Below are 24,091 nucleotides of genomic sequence, written 5' to 3' on the forward strand. Positions count from 1 at the left end.
ACTTGCAAAAATGTGGAGGGTGAAGGTATGGGTGAAGAAGAATGGCAGTTCTGGTGTTGATGGCCACAGAGATGATGTGAAGAAGGAAACCAGAGACCATTTGGGATGGTTGCCTTGCCTTGTGAAGCATTTTAAGAGGAGACAAGAAACAATGCACCATCTCATTTCCCCAAGTCTGATATGACTCCTCCTATCACCTCTTACATCAGCAGAGTGGTGTCTTAGTTGCTCAAAGTATCTTCCTTAGGTTGCCTTCAAAGAGAAAGTTGAGTGAAATATAAGAAGATAAAAACAATTAAACTTTAGGATGTAGAATATGTATGAACCCGACTACAACTGTCAACCTTATACACGTGAAGATAATTAATAACATTACAGTAGTCCACTCTGGCAATGAAAACTACCCTATAAACATAATGTTACCCACCTACTCACTGACCCACCTACAAAGTGCAATATATTAGGCACAGGATGGCTGGGGCTAGGTTGACTTTCAACAATGGTAGGGGTTGTCTAGTCAGCGTTCATTCAATATCCCCCACCCCACCCCCCCACCCACCCCCTGCACTAAGCTTGCTCTTTGCCAGTGAAAGACACCAAAATCTTTCTCTTAAGCTCCACACATTATCCTACCTAACCAGTGGGATCTGCCGGCACCTATGATATACCAGGTCATGGTTCCTTGCATTCTGTGAACAGCCAATAGGATGTGATGTGTCATTCCCCAGAGCTCCACCTGCTCGATGACTCAGCAAGTTTACACTAAATAAACTGAATCTACCAACACTACAGGAGCGAAGGAAAAGAGGTGACATGATAATGCTATATAAGTGCATATCAAGGAAGGAGAAAATAGACATAAATGATTACTGTACTTAACATATGGAGAAGCATCAGCAAGAGGACACTGCAAAAAACTGCATAAGAAGAGAGATGATAAAGACGTAAGGAAATTCAGTTTCCCAAACAGAGCAATTGATCAGTGGAATGCACTACTGAATGAAATAGTGTGTGCCAAAACAATTCACAAATTTAAGGATATGTACGATAAATATGGTTTAAGACACGGGACAGTACGAGCTTGACGCATTCCTGTAAAGATACAATTAGCTACAGTTAGGTAAGAACACACACACACACACACACACACACAAATGAGGAAGAAAGAGCTAAAATAAAGGACTTAGTAAGAGAAGCAAAGGTAAAAAATGAACAGAGAACAGAGAAAGAGAAGACAGTGTTTTATTGGAGAGTCATGGATCAGAAGTTAAGGAAGTGGTACTGGCGGAGAGAAGGAGAAAAGAGGGTATAGAAAACATCAAAAATCATTGGAAGGTGGCATATTTTAATGTTGATGGTTTAATATCGGCAAGGTTAGAAATCAACGATCTTTTGAGGATACATGAACCTGACGTTAAGTACTTTGTAGAGACCAAGTTAAGAGAAGATATTGATGTTCATATGGGAAATGGTAAATACAAACTGTGGAGAAGAGACAGAAAAGAAAAAACAGGAGGAGGAGTGATGATAGCAGTGAAGAACAACATAAATGTAGATACCGTGGAAATGGGAGAAGGCAGGGCCGAAGTGATAAATATGAAATTAGAAACTGGAGAGAATAACAAGCGAGATATGGCAGTAGTGTATGTTCCCCCTAAGACAAGAGCATGGAGTGATGATGAATACCAGGAAATGCTGTCAGACATGGCATGTATTTACGAAACTGATTGAGAAAAGCAACAATATAATCTTAATGGGTGACTTCAATTGTAAAGAGGTGAACTGGGAGGAATGGGACTCAAGAGGCAGCGAGGATTCGTGGGGCACTATATTATTAAATATAGCAATGAACAGTGTGATGACGCAATGGGTCAAAGGAGAGACAAGGTTCCGAGGTGAGGACACACCAGCAAGACTGGACTTTCTGTTTACCAAAGAACCCGATGTAATAGAATCCTTGAAATATCAGTGTCCTATTGGAAAAAGTGATCATGTGGTCATTGAGTTCCAGATGATAACAGGGAACGTGGAGCCAAGAGACGAGCTTTATAGGCAGGGAAGGTACAACTTTGGGAAAGCAAACTTTACAGGATTGAGAACATTTTTTGAAAATGCAGATTGGAGAAAATTCAGAGAAACAACAGAGATACAGAGGAAGTGGGATATTTTTCTAGACCGGTATAATTCGGGAGTGGAAAAATTTGTGCCAAGAGTAAAGGGGAAAGAAAACAGGAAAAAAGAGTGGTTTAATAAAAGGTGTATGATAGCAAAAAAAGAGAGAGACACGGCATGGAACAATTGGAGAAAGAGAGGTGACAACAGAACAAAGGAAGAATATAAAAGAACTAGAAATGAATACACAAGAATACGCAGAGAAGAAGAAAGGAATTTTGAAAAAGGTTTAATAGACAAATGTAAGGATGAACCCAAACTGTTTTAGAGTTTTGTTAATGGCAAATGAAACAAAAGGAAGGAATCACCAAACTGAAAGTAGAAGGAGAGGTCTATAAGGATGCGGCAATGCAAGCAGAAATAATGAACAAACGTTTCCAATCAGTTTTCACTAATGGAATGGAGTTTGTGGAAGCAGAGATAGTGACTAGAACTGTAGTGATAAAAGATATAAAAGTGGAAGTACAGGAAGTGTATAAACTACTAGAAACTCAAGATGTAAGGAAAGCCCCAGGACCAGATGGAATCTCTAATTGGGTACTGAAGGAATGCAGAGAACAACTGGCAGATAAGATTCACAGTTTGATTGTGTGTTCTCTGGAAGAGGGGAAAGTGCCTCAAGAATGGAAGATGGCAAATGTGTTACCAATTTATAAGGGAGGAAACAGGGAAGAACCCCTGAATTATAGACCAGTGTCCCTAACCAGCATGGTCGCAAAATTGTGTGAAAGAATTCTGAAAGATAGATGGATAAAATATCTGGAAGAGATGAATGTTTTGGCTGATAGTCAGTTTGGATTTACAAGTGGAAGGTCATGTGTTTCCAACTTGTTGAGATTTTACTCAAGAGCAATTGACGTGCTTCAGGAAAGAGAAGGTTGGGTGGATTGTGTGTATTTAGATTTGGAGAAGTCCTTTGACAAGGTACCCTATAAGAGACAAATGTGGAAACTAGAGCATATAGGAGGACTGAAGGGGAACCTCCTAGAATGGATGAGAGACTTTTTGAGAGACAGACAAATGAGGACAGTAATAAAGGATAAGATGTCTGGATGGAGGGAAGTAACAAGTGGAGTCCCACAGGGCTCGGTGTTGGCGCCAGTAATGTTCCTGATTTACGTAAATGATATGATAGATGGAGTGAACAGTTATGCAAGTCTGTTTGCTGATGATGCAAAGATCATGAGGAAGGTAGAGGTTGAGGAGGATTGCAAAATACTGCAGGAGGATCTGGATAGGATACACGAATGGAGCTGGATGTGGGAAATGAAATTCAATGCAAAGAAATGTAAATTATTGGAAATGGGTAAAAGTACCAAGAGGCCATCATTGAATTATTTGATGGGTAATCAACCAATCACAAAAGCAAGAGAAGAGAAAGATTTGGGAGTGCTGGTCCAGGACAGTTTGTTATCTGAAAAGCACATTAACATGACAGTTAGAGAGACGTATAAACTCCTGACTAATATAAGAGTAGCTTTTCATTATATGGATGAGGATATGATGAAAAATTGATAGTGGCCATGATTCTCCCCAGGTTGGGATATGCAGCAGTAGTGTGGTCCCCACACAAAAAGAAAGATATAAACAAGATTGAGAGAATACAAAGAACAGCAACCAAGATGGTCCCCAGTCTGGCAGATCTGTCGTACAGAGAAAGGCTGGAAAAGCTGGATTTGCCTTACTTAGAAGAAAGGAGAAAGAGAGGCGACATGATTGCAGTGTTTAGGACCATGATGGGAGTAGATAAAATTGACAAAGAAGATCTATTTTTATGGGATAAGAGAGTAACAAGAGGACACGGGATGAAACTGAGGAAGCCAAGCTGCTTGAAGGATATCAAGAAATATAGTTTTCCTTATAGATGTATAGACCTGTGGAATAACCTGGACAAAGAGATCGTCCAGTCTAAAAGCTTAAACGAGTTTAAAGCTAAATTTGACTAATTGAGAAACAGAGATGGAACCCCACGAGCGTAGCTCATTTCCTGTATATCACAATTAGGTAAATACAATTAGGTAAATACAAACACACACACACACACACACACACACACACACACACACACACACACACACACACACACACACACACACACACACATGGAATGACGATGGATACCAGACGTTGTCAGACATGGTTAGTTATCTACAAAAAGTGCTTGAGAAAAGCAACAGTATAATTCTAATAGGTGATTTTAACTGTAAACAGGTGAGCTGGGAGGAATGGGACTCATGAGGCAGTGAAGATTCGTGGGGCACTATATTGTTAAATAAAGCAATAAATAATGTGATGACACATTGGGTCAAAGAAATGACACGATTCCAAGGTGATGACACACCAGCAAGATTAGAATTAAAGCTAACCAAAGAACCTGACGTAAATGAATCTTTGAAATATCTGTGTCCTATAGGAAAAAGTGATCATATGTTCACTGAGTACCAGATGATAAAAGAGAATGTGGTGCCAAGAGATAAGCTTTATAGGCAAGGAAGATACAACTTTGGGAAAGCAAACTTTACGGGATTGGGAAAGTTTTTCGAAAATGCAAATTGGAGAAAGTTCAGAGAAACAAGAGAGATACAGAGGAAGTGGGATATCTTTCTAGACCTCTATAACTCTGGAGTGGAAAAATATGTGCCAAGAGGAATTGGGAAAGAAAACAGGAAAAAGGAGTGGTTTAACAGGTGTATGATTGCAAAAAAAGAGAGGGACATGGCATGGAATAACTGGAGAAAGAGAGATAATAACAGAACAAAGGACGAATATAAAAGAATTAGAAATGAATATACAAGAATATGTGGAGTGGGAGAAAGGAACTTTGAAAAAGGTATAATTGACAAGTGTAAGGAAGAACCCAAATTGTTTTATAGATTTGTCAATGGCAAATTGAAACAAAAGGAAGGAATCACCAAACTGAAAGTAGAAGGAAAGGTCTATAAAGATGCAGCAATGCAGGCTGAAATAATGAACAAATGTTTCCAATCGGTTTTCACTAATGAAAGGGAATTTGTGGAGGGGGAGGGAGTGACTAGAAATGTAGTGATAAAAGATATAAAAGTGGAAGTACAGGAAGTGTATAAACTACTAGAAACTCAAGATGTAAGGAAAGCCCCAGGACCAGATGGAATCTCTAACTGGGTACTAAGGGAATGCAGAGAACAACTGGCCGATAAGATTCATAGTTTAATTGTGTTTTCTCTGGAAGAGGGGAAAGTGCCTCAAGAATGGAAGAGAGCAATTGTGGTACCAATTTATAAGGGAGGAAACAAGAAAGAACCCCTGAATTACGGACCAGTGTCCCTAACCAGCATGGTCGCAAAATTGTACGAGAAAATCCTGAAAGATAGATGGATAAAATATCTGGAAGAGATGAATATTTTGGCTGAAAGTCAGTTTGGATTCAGAAGTGGAAGGTCATGTGTTTCCAACTTGTTGAGCTTTTACTCAAGAGTGATTGACGTGGTACAGGAGAGAGACGGTTGGGTGGATTGTGTGTATTTAGACTTGGAGAAGGCCTTCAACAAGATGCCCCATAAGAGACTAATGTGGAAGCCAGAGCATATAGGAGGACTGAAGGAAAACCACCTGGAATGAATGAGAGACTTTTTAAGACAGACAAATGAGGACAGTAATAAAGGACAGGATGTCTGGATGGAGGGAAGTAACAAATGGAGTCCCACAGGGCTCGGTGTTGGTGCCAGTAATGTTCCTGATTTACGTAAATGTCTTTCCTCCTCCTTTCTTTCCTTCCTATTCTGTCATTCTTTACTCCATTCTTTTCTCGTCCTTCTGCCTACGGGTGACTTTACACTCCCTCTCCTATCTATCTTTCATTCTTTCCTTTTCCTTCTGCCTATGGGTGACTCTACACAGAGTGACAAGCCAAATGGTTTCCCGTACACCAGGAAACCATTTACAGTACTACGCTGGGTGGTAACTATGTAACCAAATTTTGGCGCCTGGTGATTTAGTGGTTAATGATTGCGCTCCAATCGGATTGAGCCAGTGAAAGTTTATATCCAAAGGGTGGTTGAGGTTGATTGCTCATGAAATGCCACTTAGGGATGAGTGAGGCTGGTCACTCTCATCTTAAATGTCAGGACCAGCTGCCTAGCCCCAGGCTCCTACGCTCCTCATGGGGCAATGTGGGATTGGATGATGGATGGATGGATGGATATGGTAGATGGAGTGAACAGTTATGCAAGTCTGTTTGCTGATGATGCAAAGATCTTGAGGAAGGTAGAGGTTGAGGAGGACTGTAAAATGCTGCAGGAGGATCTGGATAGGATTCATGATTGTAGCCAGACGTGGGAAATGAAATTCAACACAAAAAAATGTAAAATATTGGAAATGGGTAAAAGTACCAAGAGGCCATTACTGAATTTTTGGATGGGTAATGAACCAATCACAAAAGCAAGAGAAGAGAATCATTTGGGAGTGCTGGGCTAGGATAGCTGAAAACATATTAACAAGACAGTTGGAGAGACGTATAAACTCTTGACTAACATAAGAGTAGCATTTCATTACATGGATGAGGAGATGATGAAAAAATTGATTGTGGTGATGATCCGCTCCAGGTTAGAATGTGCAGCAGTAGTGTTGTCCCCATACAAAAAGAAAGATATAAACAAGATCATGAGAATACAAAGAACAGCAACCAAGATGGTCCCCAGTCTGGCAGATATGTTGTACAGAGAGAGGCTGGAAAAGCTGGATTTGCCTTCCTTAGAGGAAAGGAGAGAGAGGGGTGACATGATTGCAGTGTTCAGGGCCATGATGGGAGTAGATAAAATTGACATAGATGATCTGTTTGTATGGGATAAGAGAACAACAAGAGGACATGGAATGAAACTGATGAAGCCAAGCTGCTTGAAGGATATTAAGAAATATAGATTTCCTTATAGATGCATAGACCTGAGGAATGGCTTGGACAAAGTGATCGTCCAGTCTAAAACTTAAACGAGTTTAAAGCAAAATTTGACTTACTGAGAAACAGAGATGGGACCCCACAAGCTTAGCGCATTTCCTGTATATCACAATTAGGTAAAGACAATTAGGTAAACACACACACACACACACACACACACACACACACACACACACACACACACACACACACACACACACACACACACACACACACACACACACACATACACACACACACACACACACACACACCCACACAAATCTGTGATGTGCAGAGGTGTAAAAGGCCTGGAACAACTAAACAAAGATGATGTTTTTGCAGCGAATGATGGAAAGACAAACGGACATGAACATGAACTGAGGAAGAGCAGGTGTTTCAGTGATATGAAAAAATTTAGTTTCCAAAACAGAACAGATATCTGGAATGGGTTGGAAAAGGAGGTGGAGCAGGCAGAAAATATCCATCTGTTTAAAACTATCCCTGTCTATCTATCTGTGGCTAGATGCGACAATCCATTGTGGGGTGGCCATTTGTCATTGAGTTAGATGTTTTACAGGGATGGGCACTAGCTCTCCACCATCCCACTTGTTGACACACACACAACATGTATGGGTTGGTGTGTTGTAAATGGTTTCCTGGCTTACAGGAAACCATTTGGGTTGTAACTCAGTGTAAAGCCACCTGACAAGGAAAGAAGAGTAATACAAAGAGTGGAGGGCAGACAAAGGAAAAGAATGAAAAAGGTGAAGGAAGGAGGCAGGACTACATCAAGTCAGTGGATGATAGTTGCCACCACCTACAACTAGATTCGGTAAAAGTAGATATGGAGGCAGAAATAATACAAGCTTACCTCAGATTCTGTATACAACAACCAAGTAAATACAACAAGGTATATACGGAGAAAGAGAGAGAGAGAGAGCAGGAGGAGGAGGGTGCACAAAAACTATCTATCTATCTATCTATTGCCAGACGCCTCAATCCCGTTTGGGGTGGCCACAAACAAATCGCCTCCAAGTCGCCCTGTCCCCCGCCATTTCACTGCTCTGCTCCCAACTCACACCCCCCTCTCTCATATACCTCTCCACCCCATCCCTCCATCTCATCCTCCGCCTCCCCCTCCCTCTTCCCCCATCCACCTCACTCACATACACTCTCTTCGTCAGTCTTTCACCCTCCATCCTCTCCACATGGCCAAACCACCTCAGTGTGTTCCTCATAACGCTTCCTATCACATCCACATCCACACCACAACGCTCCTTTATATCCTCATTCGTCAGCCTGTCTCTCCACGTGACTCCACAGACTCCTCTTAAATAACTCATTTCCACTGCTCTCACTCTTGACTTGTGTCCTTCCAACAGTGTCCAAGCTTCACTTCCGTACGTTAGAGTTGGTATCACAATACTGTCATGTAGTAACTTTTTCACTTCCATGCTCACTTCCCTGTTTCTTATCACTGCTTTCAAGGAACCAGCAACCTTTCTTCCCTGCTGTACCCTTTCAAGCACTTCACCCTCCAAACCTCCATCCTTACTCATCACACTACCCAAATACTTAAACGTACTCACATTTTCCAATTCCTCACCATCTAACCTCACTGTACATTCACTAACTTCACCTCTCTCAAAGACCATCACTTTACTCTTCCCTACATTCACCTTTAGGTTCCGTTTCTTACACACTCTCTCAAACTCATCCACCAAGCCTTGCAGCTCCCCTTCGTCTTCACTCAACAACACAGTATCATCTGCAAACAACAGTACAGGGAGTTTCCAAACACTATCCTCTCTCACCAGGGCCACTCCAACATCCACTACCCTGCCTTGTACCTCTTTTATTACCCCATCCATGTACAGATTGAACAACCATGGAGACATGACACATCCCTGTTTCAACCCAACTTTCAAGGAGAAAAATTCACTTAGTTCACCATCCACACACACTGCAGCCTTCGCACCATCGTACATACTCTTCACAGCATTCAACAACTTCCCATCTACTCCATATATTCTTAACACTCTCCACAACCCTTGTCTATCCACCCTGTCATATGCTTTCTCCAAATCCATGAAAGCCGCATACAACTTCTTTCCCTTCTCTAGAAACTTTTCCACTAAAGATCTAAGAATGAATATCTGATCTACACAACCTCTTCCCTTCCTAAAGCCTCCCTGTTCTTCTCCAACTAATTTCTCTGTTCTTTCTCTAACTCTGTCTATAAGTATCCTACCATACACTTTTCCTATTATACTAAGAAGACAAATGCCCCTATGATTACCACACACTTCTTTTTCCCCTTTTCCTTTGTACAAGGGAATAATTATACCTGACTTCCAAATAATAATACATAATACATAAATTATTTACCTCAGGTAGCAGGTCCACCTTCCCATCAGCAATTCCTGCCATAGCATTCATGTACACTTCCTGAAGAGCACGTGCAGAGAATGTCAGGGCAAACACTGAGGCAATTTGAGGTAGAAGCTTGTATTGTTGTGTCTGGTAGTCCAATATTTGTGGCTCGGGTTCCCTGTACCAATTGAAGGAAAAAAGATCAAGTTAAGATATAGGAACTCAGGAAAGGGACAAGTTAACATGGAAATCAGGGGACAAAAGAGTTATTAAAGAATAAAGGGGGTCTTCATAATCAAAACATATTTTCCACCCTACACTCTCCATTTGGAGACAGTGCAGAATCAAGCCACTTTCAATACCACTCAGGTGTTAGAAACAGTGATGAGAGGAATAGTTTCAGACTCAGTGGACTGAAGAGTGGTTGCACTGATTCTTGTCTGTATTTGCTATGCTTCAGTGCATTATGACCCACCTCCAAGGCTGCCAATGTCTTACCTATTGTTTTAACCCCTTCATTCAGATAAAGTATGCTATACACAGTACTGTATATTCTATTATTGCTACATACAAAAATTTCCTTTCAGTTTTGTGGAGATATTTTGAACAGGAGTGCAAGTAGTTAGAAATAGCCTTCATTAACCCCTTCACTACCAGAGGTCTGTCTTAAATAAAACTGTTTGGTAGCAGTAATGTCAATTAAAAAGGATATCACCCTGTTTCAGTGTTAAAATGTGCACTTGCATCCACCCACCCAGCTTCTCAGGGACACATCTAAAAGGGTTTTTGGTTGCCTGGAAACTCCTTTCCCCTCCAGTCTATCCTTTTCACAGAACAACATACAAATGATAGTGCATACTGTACCTATTTATGGTATTAAAAAAGGAAAAAAAGAGAAAAAAAAAGTAACAGCCAATTTTGTCATACCCCTTTTGAGGTGTAAAGGCCCAGTGCTAAGCTGTCACGGTCCAGTACATGGAAGGCTAGATGACACACTGGTCATCATTGACCTGATGATGATCAATTTATTTCTCTTGACGGCATTATATGATCAGTTAACCACCAGCCACCTCTTAATGATTGAAAAGTCAGGGTTCTGATGAAATGGCTGGTTATTGTTTTCTTTATTATGTTGCTTAACAGAGTAATCACCTGTGCAGGTTGGAGCCTATCTAAGCCTTCCCTGTGGTGAGCTAATCCCGGAACAGGACGTGAACAATGTAAAGAAAACATCGCCAGCCTAAATTACCATTAAACAAGGAGTCAGATTCCCCTGATGTGTATAGTTAAGGATAATCAGTGTACAAAATCAGCACCATACAATAAACAAAAATATCATCTGAACATATACAAATAATACCACAGTACTGTCACATCCTGCCTGTCAGCCCCCCTCAGTACTGCGTGTCAGCATTATTTTTTAAAATACAGTAATTCCTCCACTATCTGACGTAATAGAGCCAAAAGCATGTCCGGAAATTGGTCCTGTCCGGATAGTGGGCAATAGTCTCCTGGACTTGTACTTATGGACCCTAACTCAGAAAAACACCTATACAACTCCCTCTGGACATGCATAGCACCGATTTAAGACCCAAATCACACCAATAAGGGACATAAAATACTGAAATAAATGCAAAAGAACCATAAAATGAGGTTTGTGAGGTAGGTTTATACAATATTAAACATTCTTGGTACTTACAAGTCCCTTGCTCCTGGACTGGTAGTTATGGACCCTAACCTAGCCTAACTCAGAAAAACACCTCCCTACTGCACATGCATAGCACCTAAGACACTACATATTCACACCAATAAGGGACATAAAGGAGTGAAATGAGGTGTTTGAGGTAAGTATAGTATGGAAAATACAGTACAGTACAGTATGAAACATTCTGCCTACTTACAGCAAGTCCATAGCCATCTCGATGAATAACCGCCTCCTCTCAGACTCTGACAGTGAGAAGGATTTCCTGAAGCACTTGCAGTACACTGTTCATGAAGTCTTGCACTGAAATTAGTCATTCGCACTCAGAACTCCATTCTCTTCACACTGCGCACTCTTGTCTGACTTATGCTTCATTGTAACTTAATAAGTGTTGCACTCTGCACCAGAAGTCTTTCCACTCATAAAACCAATTTCAAAACAAATCACAAGTTTATTTACGTTAAATTTTGTCCAAAAATTGTTTGTCTTTTCACTCAAATTTCTAATTTCTTAACAATACTGTATGCACTGTTTTTCTTTCACAGCACAACATTAAATTCCCATGTGGTCTATTGGAGAAGTTCTTGCCGTTTAATCACTGTCCGAGTCTGAGAGTATCGCTGGGAGGTGACCTAGGGGTGCGTCACTGGGTCGTGGTGATGGCGTACCCACTGCAGACGACTCAGAAGATAGACACAAACTCACGTCGAGCGGTGACTCCACTGTGGCTGATGTGCTGGGTTGTGGCTCAGAGCATGAGGGCCTGTCTTGGCGAGGCAACAGAGTGGAGCTAGGGCTGGGCACAGCAGGGGTCACAGGCCTGAAAAAGCTGTCAATCGTTGAATGACGCAAGGAACGACGATTCTGACGATTAATGATGCGCTGCCTGAAAGCACGCACTTCCTCCACAAGTTCCAAGGGCCCTATCTCCCTGTCGCAGGCCGGGTGTTCCAGGTAGTCCAGAACGAACTCTAGGTGTTCCCGGAGTGCGCTCAGCTTGGGGATGGCTGGAGTTGTGTCATGCTGAGAGGAGTCCACATCATCGTCGCCGTCCTCGTCGGAATCTTCAAGCTGGGTACTGACACCTGCAACTGAAGATGCAACCTCGATATCAGACAAGGTCTGATACCCAGGATCGCCCTCGTCGTCATCCAACCACTCACGCACTTCGTCCACATCAACATCGTCACCGTGTGCACGTAGACGTGCATGGAAGTCATCCACGTCGAAACCTAGGAAATCATACTCCATATCCGTTCCGAGAAGCAGACGAGACCAACCATTTTCTAGAGTCTTGACAGGGATTTCCTTCCATGCACTGGCCCAGTTGTAAATGGCAGACTTGATGTTGTAGCGGCGAAGGTTTTCCAAAGTCCACTGGCCTCACGTGTCCCGTCCCTCCCTGCGCTCGTCCTCGTCCTCGAGAACAGCCATCACCTCGTCCAGGAACTTCCGTTGGTATAGGCGCTTCATTGCCACGATCACTCTTGGTCCATTGGTTGGATGAGAGCAGTAGTATTAGGTGGCAGAAACATGCACCTAATGCGGCCATTCTCAGCCACCAAGTCCTTGTCGCACGGGTGGGCAGGTGCATTGTCGAGGAGAAGGAGGGCCTTAACCTGGTCGCGTGGGATTCCCAGTTTCTCCGTCTGGTAATGTATGACCTCCTTGACGAAATGGCGGTGGAACCAGTCTTTGAAGATCTGGGCTGTGAACCATGCCCGTGCGACAGGTGCATTGTCGAGGAGAAGGAGGGCCTTAACCTGGTCGCGTGGGATTCCCAGTTTCTCCGTCTGGTAATGTATGACCTCCTTGACGAAATGTCGGTGGAACCAGTCTTTGAAGATCTGGGCTGTGAACCATGCCTTCAAGGAATGGTACCAGACGACAGGACATCCATTACCCCACGAAGACACCGAGGCTGCTTTGCATGGCCAGCAATAACGGGCTTAAGCCGGTGCATGCCGTTAGCATTGGCACAACACAAAGCAGATATCCGTTGCTTGCACAGCTTGGGGACAGGTACACGCTTCTCCATCCCCTCGACTAGAGTGTTCGTAGGCAAAGAGCAATAGAATAAACCAGTTTCGTCAGCGTTGTAGACTCGACCGAGAGTGAGGCCCTCCCTATCAATCAAGCCCTTCACCTTGTGCCAAAACTCCTCTATTCCATCCTCATTAGCATCCAGAGTTTCACCACGAGACTTACGGTTGGTAAGGCCATGTCGTAATGGTAAGGCCATGTCGTAACTTGAATGCAAAGAGCCAACCCTTGGATGCCTTGATGTCTAGGGCATCGTGAAGCCTTGCGAACTTCTCAGCAGCAGCCTTCAGCTCCGTACCATATACCATCACACCAGCAGCATGTTGCTGTCGATACCAAATCAACGTGGAGCGGTCGACTTCAGCAAACTTGGGAGTAAACATCATCTTCCTCTCCACGTTGTGTTTGCTTTTCGACGAGAAGTCAGCCGTATACTGCATGAGTTTGTCTCGGGATCTCTTGATATCAAACAAAGTAGATCGGGCCAGGTTGAACTCATGGAGGATGCGTGACGAAAACCATCCCGCATCTACTTTCTCCAATATCTCCCGCTTCTTCTCCAGAGTCAGAACCACTCTCTTCCTCTTCTCAGGCGGCGGGGCCATCATCACACACACACACGAAGGAGAGGCACGAGAGCAGCAGGAGTGCCTGCAGCAGGTAAGGCACCACCACAAAAGCGAGCATGTGGGCAGCCATGTCAACGAGTGTTCACTCACGACAAGAGACAGGCAGAAAGTGGGGAGGATGCAGGGGCGCTCTAGCGGACGTCGGAGGAATGACGCATCACAACAAAGCTGTCCCGCGCCCCGCGCGCCAAGTTCATATTACGGGCGTGTGTGTGTGTGTGTTTTTTTTTTTTTTTTTTTTTTTTTTCCAGACCATTTTGGGAAAATTGGATCCCGGGACGATTATGTCTGGTAAGTGGGGATGTCCGGAAAGTGGGCGTCTGGAAAGTACAGGGATTACTGTACAGATATTATGCAATACAATTTATTACGCAGTACAGTAACAGAGTGCACGACAATTTATTATACAGTATATTATACTACAATACTCTCACACTCTGCCTGTCAGTTCCATTTGTACTCCTAATCAACATCAGTCTCAATATCCATCCACTCATTTCTTCATCACTAGGTGACTCATCCTAACACTCCCTTTGTTCACTGTCATAGTGTGGCCTACTTGGATCACCTGCTGTCTACCTGGTGGTTGATGGACTCTGTTACAGTGCCATAGACCAGGCTGACCATCACCCTTGCCTGAGTCAACAACGTCAGACACATGCTGGCCTCCCATGAATACCACTCAGCAACAATCCTTTCCACCTCATCAAATTGGCATACTCTGGCTGGACCACTTAATCCTTGAATATGAGCCAGTATGACCAACCAACTCTCAGCACTTTAACAACCCAGTATAGAGCTGACTGGTCCAGAGCTATCTTCTTACCCCCTTTCCTGTGCCATTCAGCTGTCGATAACCAGTCACCAACTCACCTACCTGCAGGGTTCCACCTTTACTGCCATATACAAGTCCTGTATGAGACAGCCCTAGCATGTATTCAATAAGGACAGTTGGTGTTAGCGCTGAAGTGGTGACATGTAGAGGTGTATGGTATGTAGGAGGACTACTGGGCCTTGATAGCAGGCTGTGAAGCCTATGCCCAGAGTCGGACACATAAAAAAAAAAATCTTGTTCCTTTTTTCTTATGCTGCTGCCACCATTAACTCTGCTACACAAAGTGCTTCTTTTTGCCTAACTAGGATCCTGGCACCTCAGAATTCCTTAAAATCTGCGGTTGGAAATCAGGATCATCACTCTCTAATGTCTCCTTCATTACTTGCCCAGGATGTCTTACCAAGACTCCATAGACCAGATCATATGGAGTGTACCCAGTGGTTGTGTTACTTGAGATGTTTTGACCAAATTGTAACTAAAGAATCATCTTTGTCCACAATTTCGATATTGTTGTCACACGGGCATTGCGAGTCATCCACCAGTTGAGGACATCTCTCTCCACTTCAGCTTGGCTGTGTGGATGGTACTGATCTCCACGCTTCTGCTGAATACCCATCGTGCTGCATAATGCTCTAAACACTCCCGATGTGAAATGGGGTCCTTGATCCAACGAGACTAATCTTGACACCCCATTTGTATACATCCACCGACCCATCACAATGTAGAGTGCAGTATTTTATTAGTTTATCCTGCATATGCAGATCATAATGGAACCAGTGGTTAGTTGATGGCGAGAATGGTCCAATGAAATCCACCTGTATCGATTCATTCATGTGCTTGTGAATTTCAGTATGCTGCACAGATGCCATATTCAGTCTCACAGATCTTTTGTTCTTCCTTCAGGCTTCACTATCTATCTATCTATGTATTGCCAGACGCCATTATCTCATAAGGGGTGGCCATTTGACTTTGAGTTATTTGTTTTATGGGGAGGGGCACTAATCCTCCACCAACCCACTTGTTGACACGTAGGGAGCACGTATGGTTTGGTTATATGGTTGCCACCCAGCGTTGTAAATGGTTTCTTGGCTTACAGGAAACCATTTGGCTTGTCACTCAATGTAAAGCCACCTGTAAAGGAAAGAAAAGCAATGAGAAGTGACAGGAAAGATGGGAGAAATAGAAAGAGAGGAGGACAGGCACAGAAAAAGAATGATAAAGGCTAAGGAAGAAGTAGGCAGCACTACATCAAGTGAGTGGATGATGGTCGCTACTACCTACCACAAATCGAGTAATTACTACCCAGAAATACCATATTTTGCAGAATTATAGTTCTATGCAGGTATACCTTGAGATACGATACCCCAGCATAGCAACGAGGGTACAAATACGATCCTACCTCGCCGAACGATGGCCAACCCCCGGTATAACAATGGGCTTTGTTTTTTAAAACCTATTATGATGATATTTTAGACCTAAATTTTGTGTTTAGGTTAATTTATAAACTGTTTTTAGACTTGGATTAATGTGTTTTCGTCATAGGTGGGGTGAATATTGTCCTTTTGGGGTATAGTTTACTAAGACAGAGGAAATATGCGCAGCATGTGAGGTGGTGTGTGGGGTGAAGAGAAGATGGAAGGGGGTACAAGGAACAGCATGGTGGAGTGAAGAGGTGAGACAGGCTGGGGCACAAAAGAAGAAAGCATATAATGAATGGATGAGAAATAGGGGCATGGAAGAAGTTGAGAGATGGAGGTATATGTAGAAAGGAAGAGAGAGGTGAAAAGATTAGAAAGAGAGTATGAAGAGAGTGGATGAGGAATTTTGCAAGGTATTTGTATGTAAAGTGGAGGGAATGTAAGAAAATGTTCTGGAAAGAGGTGAGGAGAGTCAGACAGGGTGGCAATGAAGTTAGTAGGGGAGTGAAAGATCAAAATGGTAAATTACTAGTTGAGAAAGGAGAAAAAGTGAGCAGATGGAGAGAACACTTTAAGGAATTGTTGAACGTAGAGAATGAAAGTAATACGGGTGTAAGTGGCTGGGGAATGGCTGGGAGAAGAAGGGAGGTGAGAAGACAGGAAGAAATCAGTAGGATGGAAGTTGTGGAAGTAATGAAGAAAGTTAAAATGGGGAAAGCCCCAGGAATTGATGGAATGTGTGGTGAAATGCTGAAGCATGGGGGAGAGATGGTAGTAGAATCGATGTGAAAGACGTGCAGATTGGCCTGGGAGAAAGGTAAAGTCCTGAATGAATGGAAGTCAGGTTAAGTATTCCCTTCTACAAAGGAAAAGGGGAAAAAGAAGTGTGTGGTAATCATAGGGGCATTTGTCTTAGTGTAATAGGAAAAGTATGTGGTAGGATACTTAATGACAGAGTCAGGGAAATAACAGAGGAATTAGTTGGAGAAGAACAGGGAGGCTTTAGGAAGGGAAGAGGTTGTGTAGATCAGATATTCATTCTTAGATCTTTAGTGGAATAGTGTCTAGAGAAGGGAAAGAAGTTGTATGCGGCTTTCATGGATTTGGAGAAAGCATATGACAGGGTGGATAGACAAGGATTGTGGAAAGTATTAAGAATATATGGAGTAGATGGGAAGTTGTTGAATGCTGTGAAGAGTATATATGAGGGTGCTAAGTCTGCAGTGCATGTGGATCATGAACTAAGTGAGTTTTTCTGTTTGAAGGTTGTGTTGAAACAGGGATGTGTCATGTCTCCATGGTTGTTCAGTCTGTATATGGATGAGGTTATAAAAGAGATACAAGGTAGGGCAGTGGATGTTGGAGTGGCCCTTGTGAGAGAGGGCATTGTTTGGAAACTCCCTGTACTGTTGTTTGCAGATGATACTGTGTTGTTAAGTGAAGATGAAGGGGAGCTGCAAGGCTTGGTGGTTGACTTTGGGAGAGTGTGTAAGAAATGGAATCTAAAGGTGAATGCAGGGAAGAGCAAGATGATGGTTTTTGAGAGGGGTGAAGTCAGTGAATGTAGAGTGAGGCTGGATGATGAGGAAATGGAAAATGTGAGTACTTTTAAGTACTTGGGTAGTCTGATGAGTAAGGATGGAAGTTTGGAGGGTGAAGTGCTTGAAAGGGTACAGCAAGGAAGAAAGGTTGCTGGTTCCTTGAAAGCAGTGATAAGAAACAAGGACGTGAGCATGGAAGTGAAAAAGCTATTACATGACAGTATTGTGATACCAACTCTAACGTATGGAAGTGAAGCTTGGACATTGTTGGAGGGACACAAGTCAAGAGTGATAGCAGTGGAAATGTGTTATTTGAGAGGAGCCTGTGGAGTCACATGGAGAGACAGAATGACAAATGAGGATGTGAAGAAGCATTGTGGTGTGGATGTGGATGTGATAGGAAGCATTAGGAGAGACACACTGAAGTGGTTTGGCCATGTGGAGAGGATGGAGAGTGAGACTAACGAGGAGAGTGTATGTGAGTGAGGTGGAGGGGTAGAGAGGGAGGAGAAGGCCAAGGATGAGATGGAGGGATGGAGTGGAGAGGTATATGAGAGAGAGAGGGTGTGTGAATTGGGAGCAGGGCAGTGAAATGGTGGGGGACAGGTTGACATGGAGGCGATTTGTTTATGGCCACCCCATATAAGGGATTAAGGTGTCTGGCAATAGATAGATAGATAGATTTTTTCAAGACTTGTTTTTGATGATATTCAGATTTTATTTTTTAGTTTAAGTGAGTTATAAACTGCTTTTAGGCTTAGTTTAGCATGTTTTAAAGGATACTTGGGGGTTTAGGTTAGCTAGAAACTTGTTTTTGGATGCATTTGGGTGGGTTTAGGATTGGTTTGGGGGGAAACCCAAGGCTCAAAAACGCATCCTTTACATGTTAAATCTACCCAGAGATACGATACCCTGCTTAGTGAAGGGTTTTTACTTAACCAATACATCATTAAACTGGGGTATGCCTGTATATAGTAAATGCCAGGAATGGAAGCAGAGAGTTTGAATGAATCTCCCTTACCTCTTGAGGTTCAATTAATGGATGATTGTGCAAGGAAGTTTTTATTTCTAAATGATTACTAACTTCATAGATGCGTAATGTTAATGTTAAAAATGAAATGATGAAGAATTTAATGCTCTTGTTAATTCATACCGTGCTGGGCAAAAAAAAAAAAAAAAAAAACATGCCAGCCGATTTTGGATCTTTTTTTCTGGCTAAATGGGGTTAATACATCGATATAAGGTCCCTGGCACTAATAATAAGTTAATCACTAAGGCCAGATAGTTGGTTGAATCAAGTCAGGTTGATGCCAGTCTACCTCTGAAATCTTTGAGGTTACTGAGAGAGCAGAACGTGTGAGATTGTGAGCCGATTTTTTTTTTTTTTTTTTTTTTTTTTTGGTGGATAAATGGGCTTAATACAACAATATAAGATCCCTGGCACTAAGAAAAGTAATCACCAAAGCCAGAAAGTAGGTTGAATCGAGTCAGGTTGGTGCCACTCGACCTCTGTAATCTTCAAGGTTACAGACAGAGCAGAGCAGCTGTGAACCTGTGAAGACTCATTTGCCTCCTGCACTCCTAAATCAGTATTGTAAGTGTAGCGGAGAAATGTCTGAAGTTAGCGAGATATGATATTACCTTCCATTTTACTTTGGTTGCTTGCAGCAACTTCTCAGTCCTGCAGGTCGTAGATCTAAATCACCGGTGTTTTTGAAGGGGATGTAGATCTACGTCGCCAGCTTGGTACGGGTTAAAGAGGCCCCCTTTCCCTCACTGACACACACTCTCCATCCTTTCTCCTACCTCTTACCCACCTTCTGCTAGATGCACATACCCCGTCATCCACATGCACTTCCTCAAACATGCATCCTCCCTTACCCATTCTTCTTTCACACATTACACATTTACTGCTACATGTCATCTCCCTTAATTTTAGTTAACTTCTCGCTCCCTCTTCTGCACAAGCTGTCTTTTCCTTCCTACTCTCCCCTTCCTTCACACACAGTGGCTTTTCATACTGCCACACCCTTGCTCACACACTCCCAACACTTCCTCTCATCTCACACACCTTTGCTAATGTAACACTCATTAGAGAATTCATTCTGACAGACTCATCTTTTTCACACTATTATTTTACATGAGACTTCTTTTGTTAGGTTGTGTTGTTGTGCTGTATGAACTTATTATGCCTGCACTACGGATCTGAGAGTGGTTTCTATGTGCTGTTTGATGTGATGTGTCTGTTTGTCAGGTTGTCTGTCTGTCTTTGAACAAAATAAAGTGTTTGCAGTATCTGGTTTTAACCAAAGATTTTATAATTATGGACAAGAAGCATTGCACCCTGACCTAGATTGTCTGAGTCTGGGATGATTCCTCCATCAACCATCTGTTGCCTGTGTGGTGAGTAAATAATTTGAAGTCACTTTCCCGAGATGTGACTCCAGACTCACTCATTACAAGTGAAAGGTAGGTTTTTGGGTTTGCATAAACCTGTTTTATTGCTTATTCTGTTACATTATGTAATTATTCAAGGTTCTCTTACCAGTGCTACCTCTCATTAGCTCAAAATACAACTTTCATGTTACTGAAAACTTTTTATAAATCATCAAAAGTAGTGAAGAAAGTTGAATTACTATAAAACTGGATAACTGTGATCTCACCCTGGAACCATCTCTGACTGGTGGCGCACTGCAGAATACCGTGTTGCAATGGTGACGGCACGCATGAGTTTCTTGCTCACATCAAAGACTATGCCCACACGTGTCTGAACCATGGCACCATAGGAAAGCTTACTGTGCAGAGGCTTCACGTATTGCCCATCCTGTAATGAACATCATTCATTCATTCATTGCCAGACGCCATGTATCCCACACGGGGTGGCCAAGGGCTTAGAGTTAATTGTTTTACAGGGAGGGGCACTAATCCTCCACCAACCCCACTTGTGTACACATTAAGATAAATGGCCTGGGTGGCTTTTATAGCTGGCAAAAAAGAAAACGAAAAAAAAAAATTTATTGGAGGAGTTTCACATAGTTATTTCCTCAGTAAGCTGATGATGAATTACCAGTTATACTTTCTTTTTTCAAGTTGGTCGTGACTACCAAGTGCAATTTCTTTTTTAATCCCTAGGATATGCATTTCGATCGACCGAACTTCCCTGAAAATCTGTACAGTATATGAAGCCGATTTTTCAACTCTTACAGAAGTTAAAAGTTTTATGCCCAAGGTTTAGAGCTTGAATTTACACACCTTATACTGCAAACCAGAGCATTTTAGACTAACTGGTTCATGAGCTATAGCCTGCCAAAGTTAAAAAAAGTTACCCTTCCAGGCGGGGCGACTCCAGTTTTTTATGCACTCCCACCTTATCCCTCTCTCATTTCTCCCCTCCCATTACCTTCCTCACCCACTCCCATCACCCACCCTCTCTTCCTCCCCTTCCCCCTCCCCCCTGTCCCCACCCCTTAGAATTTTCCAGCTTAATATTTTTTTTTTTTTTAATTCAAACAATAGTATGCGCAATAATTATGTCAGTGTTCCTTACTCACTCCCAACACCCTTCCCCCCCAACACTTCTTCCCTTCCCGCCTTCCCTCCCCCATTCCCTTCCCTCATAGCTGTGTAGCTGTCAAAATAAAAAAGAAATTGAGCCAATGCATGCAAAACCTTTTTCCAGGTGTTACACTCCACCATACCCTCTCCCCTCACCCCTTCCCTCCTCTCTCCTCCTCTCAGAGCTGTCAAATCAAGAAGCCGTAAGAATTTCAAGGGGAAAAAAAAGCTAGAGCTACCCCCCTCCTCCCCCACCCCCCTTCAGAATTTTCCAGCTCATTTTTTTTTTTCCCCCAAACAATAGCATGCAATATAATTATGTCGGTGTACCTCACTCACTCCCAACACCCTTCCCCCCCAACACTTCTCCCCTCCTCACCTTCCCTCCCCCCATCCCCTTCCCGCATAGCTGTGTAGCTGTCGAAATAAAAAAGAAATTGAGCTAAAGCATGCAAAGTCTGGTATTGAATGAAAACACGCAACATGAATAGTAACTATCTATCTATCTATTGCCAGACGCCTCAATCCCGTTTGGGGTGGCCACAAACAAATCGCCTCCAAGTCGCCCTGTCCCCCGCCATTTCACTCCCCTGCTCCCAACTCACACCCCCCTCTCTCATATACCTCTCCACCCCATCCCTCCATCTCATCCTCGGCCTCCCCCTCCCTCTTCCCCCCTCCACCTCACTCACATACACTCTCTTCGTCAGTCTCTCACCCTCCATCCTCTCCACATGGCCAAACCACCTCAGTGTGTTCCTCATAACGCTTCCTATCACATCCACATCCACACCACAACGCTCCTTTATATCCTCATTCGTCAGCCTGTCTCTCCACGTGACTCCACAGGCTCCTCTTAAATAACTCATTTCCACTGCTCTCACTCTTGACTTGTGTCCTTCCAACAATGTCCAAGCTTCACTTCCGTACGTTAGAGTTGGTATCACAATACTGTCATGTAGTAACTTTTTCACTTCCATGCTCACTTCCCTGTTTCTTATCACTGCTTTCAAGGAACCAGCAACCTTTCTTCCCTGCTGTACCCTTTCAAGCACTTCACCCTCCAAACCTCCATCCTTACTCATCACACTACCCAAATACTTAAACGTACTCACATTTTCCAATTCCTCACCATCTAACCTCGCTGTACATTCACTAACTTCACCTCTCTCAAAGACCATCACTTTACTCTTCCCTACATTCACCTTTAGGTTCCGTTTCTTACACACTCTCCCAAACTCATCCACCAAGCCTTGCAGCTCCCCTTCGTCTTCACTCAACAACACAGTATCATCTGCAAACAACAGTACAGGGAGTTTCCAAACACTATCCTCTCTCACCAGGGCCACTCCAACATCCACTACCCTACCTTGTACCTCTTTTATTACCCCATCCATGTACAGATTGAACAACCATGGAGACATGACACATCCCTGTTTCAACCCAACTTTCAAGGAGAAAAATTCACTTAGTTCACCATCCACACGCACTGCAGCCTTCGCACCATCGTACATACTCTTCACAGCATTCAACAACTTCCCATCTACTCCATGTATTCTTAACACTTTCCACAATCCTTGTCTATCCACCCTGTCATATGCTTTCTCCAAATCCATGAAAGCCGCATACAACTTCTTTCCCTTCTCTAGAAACTTTTCCACTAAAGATCTAAGAATGAATATCTGATCCACACAACCTCTTCCCTTCCTAAAGCCTCCCTGTTCTTCTCCAACTAATTTCTCTGTTCTTTCTCTAACTCTGTCTATAAGTATCCTACCATACACTTTTCCTATTATACTAAGAAGACAAATGCCCCTATGATTACCACACACTTCTTTTTCCCCTTTTCCTTTGTACAAGGGAATAATTATACCTGACTTCCAATCCTCCGGGACTCTACCTTCCTCCCAGGCCAATCTGCACATCTTCCACATCCATTCTACTACTATCTCTCCCCCATGCTTCAGCATTTCACCACACACTCCATCAATTCCTGGGGCTTTCCCCGATTTAACTTTCTTCATTGCTTCCACAACTTCTATCCTACTGATTTCTTCCTGTCTTCTCACCTCCCTCCTTCTCCCAGCCATTCCCCAGCCACTTACACTTGCATTATTTCCATCCTCCACGTTCAACAATTCCTTAAAGTGTTCTCTCCATCTGCTCACTTTTTTTCCCTTCTCCACTAGTAACCTACCATTTTTATCTTTCACTCCCCTGCTAACTTCACTTCCACCCTGTCTTACTCTTTTCACCTCTTTCTAGAACATTTTCTTACAGTCTCTCCACTTTACACTCAAATTCCTTCCAAATTCCTCATCCACTCTCTTCTTACTCTCTCTTACTAATCTTTTCACCTCTCTCTTCCTTTCCACATATAACTCTCTCTTCCGCCTCTCAACTTCTTCCACGCCCCTATTTCTCACCCATTCATTGTATGCTTTCTTCTTTTGTGCCACAGCCTGTTTCACCTCTTCAGTCCACCACGCTGTTCCTTGCACCCCCCTCCGCCTTCTCTTCCTTCCACACACCACATCACATGCTGCACATATTTCTTCTGTAAATACCTTACACACACCTTCCACATCTCCCATCTGCTCCAATTCATATTTGCCCAATCGTTCCTCCACTTCTCTCTTATACTCTGCCTTTTTCTCATCCTCTTGTAACCTTTCCACTCTCCTTGCAACTACTCCTTCCTCTCGTCTTTCCCTTCTTCTATTCCTCCATCTCACTTGCATCCTAATTCTGGCCACCACCAAGTAGTGGTCAGAAAGTCCACTCCCCCAACCTCTATACACTCTTGCATCCTTTACACATCTTCGCATCCTTTCATCCACACACACATAATCAATCATTGCCTTCCTTTCATTCAGTTCACCACCGACCCTTCTCATCACTCGCCATGTAT

At 43.0% G+C, this 24,091-nt stretch overlaps 1 protein-coding gene across 1 annotated transcript in view; it reads right to left on the reverse strand.

Annotated features, from left to right (window-relative positions):
- Positions 1-24,091, reverse strand: part of LOC145409684 (peroxisomal acyl-coenzyme A oxidase 1-like) — a 148,753-nt gene that overhangs the window by 69,753 nt on the left and 54,909 nt on the right. The window contains exons 5-6 of the mRNA XM_080280037.1: positions 20,289-20,449; positions 9,473-9,635 (exon numbers count right to left, since the gene is read on the reverse strand). Of these exons, the coding sequence (XP_080136163.1) occupies positions 9,473-9,635; positions 20,289-20,449 (324 nt within the window). The remainder of the gene's footprint in view (positions 1-9,472; positions 9,636-20,288; positions 20,450-24,091) is intronic.

Source organism: Coenobita brevimanus, chromosome 82 (assembly GCF_032717465.1).
Source record: "Coenobita brevimanus isolate Jiangsu-jjx chromosome 82, ASM3271746v2, whole genome shotgun sequence".
In the NCBI taxonomy this organism is placed as follows: domain Eukaryota; kingdom Metazoa; phylum Arthropoda; class Malacostraca; order Decapoda; family Coenobitidae; genus Coenobita; species Coenobita brevimanus.